General features: G+C 39.7%; 1 protein-coding gene across 1 annotated transcript in view; it reads left to right on the top strand.

Moving 5' to 3' along the window:
* dacha (dachshund a) overlaps positions 1 to 12,116 on the top strand; it is an 853,183-nt gene that overhangs the window by 315,294 nt on the left and 525,773 nt on the right. Inside the window, exon 2 of the mRNA XM_039765764.1 lies at positions 7,891 to 8,006. Within this exon, the coding sequence (XP_039621698.1) occupies positions 7,891 to 8,006 (116 nt within the window). The remainder of the gene's footprint in view (positions 1 to 7,890; positions 8,007 to 12,116) is intronic.

Raw genomic sequence — 12,116 nt, 5'->3', positions numbered from 1 at the left:
CTCAGATTACGACACTCCCTGGGTGTCTTGTCTGTTGTCTCAGTGTATGCTCCGACTGCGGTGAGTGATGTCTCAGCAAGGGAGACATTTTATTCACTGCTTCGCTCAGTGGTTGATAGGTGCCCACGGGGTGACACTCCTCTTGTCGTGGGCGACTTCAATGCAGCCACTTGGACTGACAGGGCTGGCTATGAGGATTGTTTCGGTCCCCATGGGTCTGGTGACCGTGGTGAAAGTGGCTCCATGTTCCTTGACTTTGCAAAAGGTCAGGGGCTGCAAATTGCTGGATCCTGGTTCCAGCACCCTGAACCGCATCGTTGGATTTGGTACTCCAATACTAGTGGTGCGGTGAAGGAGATCGATCACATCCTCGTGGGCAGACGCTGGAGGCTCTTGCAAAACTGCAGGGTCTACAGAAGTGCCCAATTTGTGAATTCTGACCATAGACTTGTTGTTGCTACTCTTAGGATCCAGCTTAGGTCCAGTAGGTTACCACCTGCTAGTAAAATGAACCTGGACATGGCCAGATTCCAAGACCAGGCTGTTTCTAATGAGTTTGCATGCAGTTTGTGTGAGGAACTTTCAGCTTTGGGCATGACTGCTGATCCAATTGTGATGTGGGAGACCTTCCGCGACAAGACCCTGAAGGTTGCTGAGGGTTGTGTTGGTGTTACCGGTGTTCCCAGAAGGAGGTGTTTCATCTCGCAGTGTACCCTGGATATCATCGAGAGGAGTATCAGCGCATAGCTCAGTGGCAACTCTGGTCTGTATCGGGAATTGAGAAGGACCGCTGCGAGGGCTCTGAGGGCAGATAAAGAGGCGTTTGTTAGAGGAATCTGTGAGCAAGTGACACACCATGTGTGGTCTAGCGACCCACATCCTGCTTACAGAGGAATCAAAGCATTACGCACATCTGAATCTGTTCCTCGGAGAGTCTCAGTCAGGGGAGCTGATGGAATGGTCCCTACAGATGACACTGCAGTTGTGACCCACTGAGCTTGCTACTTTGAACAGTTCTTCAAAGCTGATCCTCCAGCTAGGACGTTGGATATCTCTGGGTCCAGGGTTCTTGAGGCTGATCCTCCAATTAGCTGTGAACCACCCAACCTCAGATTGAACAGGTGGTGAACCACCTGAGGGGGTGAAAGGCTAAAGGGATTTGTGGTATCCTGGGTGAACTTCTCCAGGCTGGTGGTAAGGCTGTCCTCCTGGCATTGCAAGCAATCTTTGCTTCCATTTGGGAGACTGGCATCATCCCAACTGACTGGAAAACGGGACTTGTTGTCCCTATCTGGAAAGGGAAGGGTGATCGCCTGCATTGCAGCAACTACAGGGGGATAACACTTGCTAGGGTCGTCCTCAATAGGATCCGTGATCACTTGCTCACCTACCAGCGACCAGAACAGTCTGGTTTTATGCCTAAAAAGTCTACCATCGACCGCATCCTGTCACTAGAGCACAAACGGGAATATCGGCAGAGTTTCTTTGCAGCCTTTGTTGATTTTTGCAAAGCATTCGACTCAGTTGATCGAGCTGCCCTGTGGGACATCCTGAGGATTCGTGGGTTCCCTTGGAGGTTGCTGGATATCATGGCTGGCCTGTACACTGGTACTGTGAGTGCTGTGCAGACTGGAGGCAGGACCTCTGTGTTTTTCCCAGTTGATTCTGGGGTTCGTCAGGGGTGTGTTCTTGCTCCTACTCTGTTCAATGCTTGTATGGACTGGGTGTAAGGCAAGGTTGTGGGGTCCAGCGGATGTGGGACATCTGTTGGTGAAGAAAGATTCACGGATCTTGACTTTGCTGACGATGCTGTGATCTTCGCGGAGTCAATGGAGGCTCTGATCGGGGCGCTCGAGAGACTGAGTGAGGAGTCTGAGTGTCTGGGCTTGCGAGTTTCCTGGATAAAAACCAAGATCCAGGCCTTTAATGACCTCTTGGGCACAGCCATCAGCAGTGTGTCTGTTTGTGGAGAGAGTGTTGACCTTGTTGAGAGGTTTACTTACCTTGGCAGTGACATTCATGTCTCTGGTGACTCTTCCTGTGAAGTCAGTAGATGGATTGGGAGAGGATGGGGGGTCATAAGGCTGCTGGAAAGGGGTGTGTGGCGCTCCCGATATCTATGCAAATGATGAAAGTCCAAGTTTTAGAGTCTTGGTGCTTTCTGTCTTGCTATATGGTTGTCAGAAATGAACGCTATCCAGTGACCAGAGATGAAGACTGGATTCCTTTGGTACTGTGTCTTTCCGGAAAATCCTTGGGTACCGTTGGTTTGACCTAGTGTCAAATGAGTGGTTACTCATGGAGTCCCGGATGAGGCACATTACCTGCTTTGTGAGGGAGCGTCAGTTATGGCACTACAGCCATGTGGCACGTTTCCCAGAGGGTGATCTGGCTCATAAGATCCTCTTTGTTGGGGACTCATGTGGCTGGAGCAGGCCAAGGGGTTGCTCACGTAACACCTGGCTGCGGCAGATAGAGGGTTATTTCCAGAGGGTTGGACTGGACCGTGTGTCTGCCTGGGGGGTTGCCAACAAGGATCCTGAGCTGTTTCGATGTGTAGTGGGTGCAGCAATGCACTGTACCAGTGCATGCTCCCCAACTTGACTTGACTTAACTTAATTAGAACATCATTTAGAATATTATTTTAATCGTATGGTTTTAAAATGCAGGAGATACATATTTTCCAATCTCATTAAAAAAAAAAAAAAAAAAAAAAAGGTTGAATTGTCCCAGTAATTGTTTGAACAGCTGCCTGTTTAATTAGGTTTCCTGTGTTTTATCCCTTCCTGTTACTTTAAGTATTTTAACAGTTGATTGTTTAATGATAAAGCCACAGTTTTTCTCCATTTGAAATTGGTGGTCATTTGCTGCTTACTTAGTGATAAAGCCATATGTAGCTTGGTCCATATTTTAAAATCTTTAATTATGCTCCTATTTGGTTTGCATTTTAAAAAGATACACACACTTCCATGGCCATATGCTTTCAACTGAAGCCACATCGGCTTTGTGTTGCTTGAATACTTTATTAGTGTCCTAGAATTAGTATACACAAACAATAAAGGAGGTCTATTCGAAGGGGATGATTATTTTACTTAGGCTCTTATTATTATTATTTGCTTTGATTTTTAAAGAGAAACATACTTACAAGCAAGAGAAATGTATATTTTTATATTTGCTTTGAATTTTAAAAGGATACACACTTGCCTGGGTTTGTACTACAAGCAAGATAAGTGTATACTTTAAGAAGGCTGCAATAATTCTATATTTTATTAATATTAATAGTTTTGAATCTGATGTTTATAAAATGAAGTTCCTGTGTCATGGATGGTTACACATCATGTTTTTCATAAATCATATTTCATAAATCATATTTTGGGGTGGGGTTAAGGTCATTAATCACCCCAAATGACAGTTTCTGTCTGATATTACTACTGACCAATGTGATTTTTGGTCAAAAAAAGTATTCAGACATATGGACCAACTTCAATTACTACACTGACGATAATAAAGCTCAGTGTAAGCCATGTAGAATGACACTCACAGGAAAGAACATCACAAACCTGAAGAGGTGTCTAGAGGTGCACCATCCTGATATTCATACCAGGGTATGTAATGCTATCTAGGTGGCGAGTTGCCTGATGCTAATACCTCTTGTTCACCTTATTAATACTAATACTCAAGTACGGCAGTTTATTTTAGGTGTGCTGCTAGTTGGAATGTCACATCGATACTAAGGTCGGTACTGCACTCTTCCGTGGCCACAAATATACAGCACCATCGTAAAGAAATACAGCAGAAGTCATGTCTGGAAATCCCGTGCGTTTCAGAATTTCAGCATGTGATTGGTGAAAACATACATACTAATGGGAAAAAAATCCAACACACAGACACAGGCTTTATTTGTCTCTTTATGACTTATTTAAAAAACAGATTTGTGCAGCTTTGAGAGAGCCTCAGCTGTGAGTTGTAATTGTTTAGCTTGTAGTGTCACATATTTGTGACAGCAGATGAAATGATGGAGGATTAATTGCTTTTAATACCATGTCCTACACAGTCCCTATAAAGGAATGGACGGTTCACATCCACCCATTTTGTAACTGGTTGATACAGTTCTGGGTGGTGGGTGAAACCACCTCACACTCATTCACTTACACAAATGGGCACAGTGGCAGTGACAACATCAGTCTTAGCAATTAAAAATTAAAAGTTTCAAATGCAGTGGCTATTTGGCTTGTCACCATCATTGAGGAATTGAGCTGCTCTGTTTGTTAATACTAACATAAAACATACAGTATTTAGGATTTCAGTGCTTGATGTGCATCTCCCAATTAAAACTATACAGTATGTTATTGTACAGTATGACAAAACAGCATTGCTTCACTGCTGAATACAAATATGCAAATATTAAATATGTGTTATTTGTTTGGTTTTTGAGGGCAACCTAATGTTTATTAGCATAACCTCTAAAAATGTGAAGAACTTAGTAAAAGCACTTATATAGATTTTTTGGTAAAATCTTAAGGTGTGTTGAGTGCCTGAAAACTGTGATGACAGACCAGGGGCCTCATGTATAAACAGTGTGTTCACCCGTTTCCTCACTCGTGTTAAGATGTAGAAAAACTAAACTTGGCAGAAAGCCACGCACATTTTCATGGCAGGGTCTCCCCCTAGTGTACGCACTTTTCTGGTTGCTTTTGCAAACTGGCTGCACCGAGCATCAAAACGGTGCTACTGTTTCTGTGGTCTACTTTTCTTTTTTACATCTATGATGCCGGTTCTACCAAGTACAATGAAATGAACTGCATATCGTGCACAAATTTAATTCACTTGATTGTGATGATTCTGTAACAATGTAATGGTGCACGAAATGGCCAAACTATTCCAGCTACCATGGCTGCTTTAGCATTGTTAGAAGACAATGCAAATGAAAGAATTAGAAGAGAGTGTGTATTTACAGATGACTAGCTTCTAAGTAGATTTCGATTTTCAAGAGCTATTCTCTTGGAACTGTGTGCTGAACTGGCGCTGGCTTTACAAAGCCAGACTTTGAGGAATTGTGTACTACCTGCTGATTTGCAGGCTCTGTCCACTCTTAGGTTTTTAGCCGCAGCATCTTTTCAATGTTGACTTGCTGACTGATCGGATATTTCACAATCATCACTGAGTCATGCTATGCCAGCTGTATAGGATAGTATTATCCACTTCTCCTTCAGATAAATAAGATTTCTTTACACTGTAGTTGAACTGGCAAACATAAAAGCGCAATTTGCAGCAATGTCCGTTTTTCCATATGTAATCTGAGCGGTCAACTGAACACATATTGCTATTGCAACGACGTCGGACAAATTACATCAGCCAGAGATGAATCACCAAAAGAAAAGCTGACATTATATCATATATACCTGGAAAATCTATAAAAATGGCTCTTCCACCCAGTCACAGGTGCTTTTTCCAACTAGTGCGGCAAAAGGCAAGCAGTCCTTTTAAGGACAGAGAGTCACCTCAAAGTAAAGATCAGAGAATTAGTTTGTTGTGGTGCTCAGTGCTGTCACTACTCTATAAAGGCACCTTTAGAGAATGAATTTGCTTATGCAAATAGAAAGCATTTCCACTCTGTTAATGTGCTATTCTGGTATTGCACAGAAAGTATGTCGCAGTATGCAACAATGTACCTGAACAGATGTGCTATGATGAACCTGACACTGACCCACCAAATGATCAGCCAGATCAGGCAGTGTTACAACTTTGTTTGAATGTAATTAGCTGAATGTAAAAAAAGGTGATCAGATGCAGTATTTACAGTTCCTTTTAAACAATTCATTTAATCTGTGTTCAATGTCACATAATACAGCCCTTATAATCCTTATTTCATTGGCCACATCTCCTACAGCATCCACTATTGCATTTTGTGATTCCAGAATAGCGTCCGTCAGCATACAGCAAGATGGCCTCCCAGTGGTTTCTGAGGCAGAGATGTGTTTGCAGCCAACACACGAAGACGTACTTGGCACAACATCATCACCGTCTAACCATCAGTTTTGTAATATTGTCTGAAACAGAATAAACAGACAGTGGGCTGCAACTCACCTTTTCACATTAACTGTGATATCTGACCACTTTTTTCTTTTGGGCACTGTGCGACTTTCTAAACTTGAACTTTCGAATATTCCACCATGCTTTTGTTTCTTGTGCCACCAATAAATAGTATATTTTTCCTTGCCTCCACTTTACATTCACTGAAACTCTTCTTTTTTTCATGGGTCTTTTCCATTGCTTTTAATCAAGCACTGAACAGAAGGTGATATTTATACTGATTTGCATATTAAAATATGTGTAATTCTGGGAGAAGTCAGGGTGGGGCTGTAGGCACGTCCACATGCGTTAAATTTCACATTCATTGGGAGTTGTAAAGGGGAAGTGTGTGGAACTTAGCGTACGCACAGATTTATGCTTCTTGATTTTTTTGTCCATACGCCTATACAGTACATGAGGCCCCAGACCTGCCATTATCTGAAGCAAGATCTTTTGGAGTAAATCCTTTCTACACCTACACTTCATTTCATGTTCAATAATCAGTACATGTGGTTTGGTTCTTTAGTGTGGATGTTATTATAATAGTTTAGAGGTACAGTATATTCTGTGCATATTCATATGTGAAATAAGATATCCATCTGACTTTGATTGTTTGCCTAGTTTTCTTTTACTTTTAGTAAACTAAAACTGATTTCCTTTTTCTTAACTGAAATTAATTTACTTTTGTCGACTAAAACTAGACTAAAACTAACAAAAATTAAATAACTAAAATGTGACTAAACTAAAATGCAATTTAATCAGAAGACTATGACTAAAACTAAATCAAAATGTATTGTCACAATTAACACTGATACCTTTACATGTCTAGTCAAACAATGTTTTACTATCTAAGATTACAGTTACATCAATCAATCAATCAATCAATCAATCAACATTTATTTATATAGCACATATTCATACAAAAAAATGTAGCTCAAAGTGCTTTACAAAATGAAGAATAGAAAAATCGAAGACACAATAAAAAATAAACATAAGTCAACATTAATTAACATAGAATAAGTAAGGTCCGATGGCCAGGGTGGACAGAAAAAACAAAAAACTCCAAGAGCTGGAGAAAAAAAATAAAATCTGTAGGGGTTCCAGACCACAAGACCGCCCAGTCCCCTCTGGGCATTCTACCTAACATAAATCAAACAGTCCTCTTTGTATTTAGGGTTTTCATGATTTAGGTTTTTACATGATAGTTATACCAAAGTCTTCTACAGGAGCTTCCATTATCCATATAGCTATGCAAAACTATGCATCCTATGTACAAACCTACTATTGCATGTACGTAGCTTAGCAATTTAAAATAATGGATAAGTGTACGTAAATGATTAAAGATTGCACTGTTTCTATTATATAGATAAGTTTTGAAAAATATAACTAAAATGAATGTATACTATTTTACAACATGGAGGGTTCAGGGTAAACTGGAATGCAAATAATGTGCTACTTAAGTGTGGGATCTTTTTAAACACAAATGAGTTTAGAACAAATCAGCTATTTCCTTTAAAACATTTGTCTAAATAACTTGTAAAATATATTTGTTGCAATAACTATAAAGTACAAGTTTTCTTTATTTGATATGTTTTATGACATTTCTGCCAAAGAACACTATAATTTTACTATTTTAAAATGTTAATAATCAAGAAAAGTAATCAAATAAATCAGATAATGCTGTTCTTGCCAGATTTATCAAATATACAATTCAGAACTACTTGTGCTTCAGCTTATCTATACCTATATACAAGTTTCTTGTTTATGCACCCTCTGTTAAACACTTCTCAATGTTACTTTTCTTTTCTCTCCCTGCAGCTCAAGACCTGGGCGACCCCCAAAACGTTCTCTTGGTGTTCAGATACAAGACAATTCCCGCTTACTGCCTCACGGTGTCCATGGGCTTTTATCACCAGGTCTCATCTCACCGTCTGGTAATGAAATCTGTCAAATTATCAGCATTTTCTTTGTCCCACTCTGAGTTTGAAATGAACTAATATTGATTCAGTTGACTTGTCCTTCAAAGTGTTTTTTGCTTCACTAGAGGTTATAAGCCTGAATGTTTTTGCATTCTTAACAACAGTACATGTTCTCTTTTTGGTTTAAATTTTGATGTTGCAATTTATTCCTTCAATGATTAATTTAATCTGCTTGGCAATTCCTGTTTTAATTGTTGGCTACTGAAGTTTTAGTAATATTTTATTGCTGAAATATTAGCAAAAAACAATGGACTTACAATTTATATGATGACTTTTGTATTGCATATGCTACAGCTGGTACTTAAGATGAAGAACAAGTACAGGCACAGAACATAATCTACTCCTCTAACAAACATATCTGGCTTTATCCATATGTTTCCTAATCATTCTGTGCAAGGATAAAATTGGACAGATCACTATGTCACTGTAATATCAATCACTGTGTTTGGATTTTTTCAGTGTGGTGGTTTAACTGTATTTTAATTGTTTGTTTTTACTATTTAACACTACTGTATTTTTAACATACTAAATATGAGCCTAAATAGAAAAGGACATGATAAAGAATTTTGATATTAATTAATTAATTTTCACAGCAAATTCATAATACACTGTAGGTTGTCCAGAATTTCACAAATTCTAGTTACCTTGTTGGAAATATAAATTACATTGTGGTAATCTATTGAAAAATGCCAGTTAAGACACATGTGTATTTGAGTACCTCTTAAGATTCTTGGAATTGTTATCAGAATAATTTTGAATAACTGACTTCAGTTATGGTGATGTTCCATAGAATTTTTTTTAGAAATATTCTGAAAAAGTAGTTGAAAACCAAGTACCATACGTCACTGTACTTAGGAACATCAGCAATACATGTGAAAAACATACAAGCATATACTGCAGAAGTATAAGAGTAAAATGTGGCAGATAAACATCACTGAGAGTGGTTGCAAGGCATTATACAGTGACAAAATGAGGCCAAGAAATACACATTTTAGCAGGGTCCTTTTTATTATTTTTGCAAAGCATTGCTTTAAGAAATTGAAATATAATACCTACCTGCATTCAGAAGCAGTCAGTCAGTCATTCTCCAACCCGCTATATCCTAACAAACAGTCACGGGGGTCAGCTGGAGCCAATCCCAGCCAACACAGGGCGCAAGGCAGGAACAAACTCTGGGCAAGGTGCCAGCCTACCGCAGTCAAAAGTAGTCAGTTTATTAATATGTTTGCATGCTCCATCACACAAATGAATACTTCTGTTTTCTGTGTAAGTAACTGAAGAACCACAGGCTTGCCTTTAACTTCAGTGAACTAGTCACCATCCCATCCTAAATATATAAGATAAAAATAACAAATAAGTACAGTAATCCCTCGCTACTTCGTGGTTCACGTTTCGCGGATTCACGACTTCGCGGGTTTTTAAATATAGTTGTAGTATTTCCTAGTCTAAGAACAACAAAACAAGTTTGGTGACTAAGTGCGTTGTAACACGGGTTGTGATTGGTACATGGGAGGGAGACGACAAATCACAGCTTCCCGCTTTCTAATCGGGCCCCTTGATTGGTGCTTTGACTGATGCCCAGATCCCACAGCACCTCCCCTTGTCTCTCTGTCACGGCCATTTCGCTTCAAGCTTTCTCGCCAATCGGTTTACTTTACACTGTACTGTGTGTGATCTTTTTGTGGTTTCTTTGTGTTGAACTTCGCTTCAATTTTCACCCCCTGCAATGGCTCCCAAATGTGCTCCTTCTTCCAAGGCTGGTGCTGAGCCTAAACGGCAACAAAGAATGATGACGATCGCTGAGAACGTGAAACTTCTGGATATGTTGAAGGAAGGGAGAACGTTCGCGGCTGTGGCTGCAGACTGGCTAAGGATCTGCAAGAGCGGTCACAGGAATGGGACGACAATATGGTTCGATTGGTCCAATTTTGCAACAAGGTCGATGATGTCATGACCGCCTACAAGCTCCTCTTCGACTGGAAAAAGAAGCAGCGGCAGCAGCTGCCGATCACAATGTTTTTGCAGCCTCGCAAAAAAGAGCCAGTTCCTACTACTACTACGGATACACCTTCGGAAACCGTGGAAGAGGTGCCCCAGGAAATGGCACTGCCATCTGAAGAGACGTAAAATACAGTCATCGGCTGCGCAGTAAAAGTCATCATCACCTTCATCGTCATCATTTTTACTGCACAGCATTTTCATCACCATCATCACGTCATATATAGGTACGTGTACTTCGCTATACAGTAACTGTAAACTTATCTACCGATTTCATATTGCTTAGCAGTTGTCCCTGTTATTAACAGAGTAAAGGGTGGGTTGTAAACAGTACAGGGAGGGTTTAAAAATGTCCATATACACGTTAAATTATTAAATAAATATGGTGTCCCTGCTTCGCGGAAATTCAGTTATTGCGGCCGGCATTGGAACCTATCTCCCACGATAAATGAGGGATTACTGTAAACAAAACAGTAATGTTAATTTCAGTCACTACAGACTGATAACACACAGATAATGATATTAATGTTTCAGTTGACAAGTCCTAAAGTTGTTCATGTCTCTCTGTATTTAGAAAAGGCATTCAATAGAACTGAATGGGACTACTTACTTGCTGTTATTTAAATTATTTTACACTATTTATATACAGTAATCTTATGAAAATGTAGGTATGTTTTTGTTATATTGGCTGCATTTGCACTGTTGGGGAATAGTATTTATTGTTGTCTTCTTATTTGTGTTGATCTTTTATTTGTATGAGCATCCTTAAATCAAATTCCATGCAGCTAATATTGTCATGGCAATAAAATATTTACTTTGCATGTATTTTACTAAATATTATAACAGTTTTTAAAAGCTTTATATATTTTTCACTCAGGTAAGACCACAAGTTTGTTTTAGACATATTTTAAGTACAAGACAAACACAAAAAACCTTATTATACATTTTGCCCAGCTGGATAACTTCATGTGGAATTTCAAAATTCGTATTGTATTAGAGTCATTTGAATGACCCTGACAATCAATAAAGAGATTGCACCAAGGCTGGTGATATACTTAACACTATGCAATGTGTGAGCTTAAGGATGCAGTTGCTATGCAAGGAATGTACTGACTACACTTGTGCGCACACTTTCAGTAAATATGGAGGATTCCACCAGGTGGCAGTGCAAGAAATCATCAGGGTGAGAAAAAGTCTGGTTTTGTTATATCTTTTGTGAAAGTGTTTATTAGATATTTGGATTCCAGTCTTCACACATTATACACTTCACACCAACATTTTGTCATTATTAGTATATCATGAAAAAAGTTTCTGTTTTAGTTATGTTTTCAACGTTTCTTCCGTGGCATTTCCTGTCATCCTACTTTTACATAGATCGTTTTAGATACGGAACACACATGAAATATATGTACTCCAAATAACGATATGCAGTATTGTTTACCCTATACAATTCCAGGCACCTCACACCCAGATAAACAGAGCTGGGAGACCTTCAGTTGCGTTGGTGAGGGATGGGACAGCAGGCTGCTTCCTGCTTGTGCTGACTGACATATTTGCAAAACAAAGAGCAGATGAAGAGGTGCAAAGGAATTTAAGGTAGCCCGGCATTACGACTTTTTTTGTAGGCTTTAGAGATTCTAGTGTTAAAGCAACAGAAGTGAGTTAAACATGTGCTCTCCCTTTGTTTCTACTGTCTGAGGCTCAGCTTGATGACATCATTGCCCAAAGACAGGCTATTCCCTAAACAGAAAAAAATGCTGAACTTCACCACTAGATGGTGTTAATGTTAATCTTTTCTTATTTCAAATCTTCATCAGGACAACACAATCCCCACCTGGTATCCCACAGGATACCACTATCTTGTTTTTTCCTCCTCAGGCCTGAGAAACATCTTGGGCCCACCTGATTTATTGACTCGGACTTGCACTTTGCGGACTCTGCCATCTTTGCTAGGGTACACCTCAGTTATAATTACTAAAGGCCAGTCATTCCTCTTACACCGAGAGTCCTTCAGAAGGACCACACTATGAAATGTGAGATTTGGACAGTTAAGTTGCCATTTGCTGT

This window comes from Polypterus senegalus, chromosome 10 (genome assembly GCF_016835505.1).
Source record: "Polypterus senegalus isolate Bchr_013 chromosome 10, ASM1683550v1, whole genome shotgun sequence".
NCBI classification, from domain to species: domain Eukaryota; kingdom Metazoa; phylum Chordata; class Cladistia; order Polypteriformes; family Polypteridae; genus Polypterus; species Polypterus senegalus.
The sequence above is the reverse complement of the archived record's forward strand: the minus strand, read 5'-3'. Positions and strand labels throughout refer to the sequence as shown.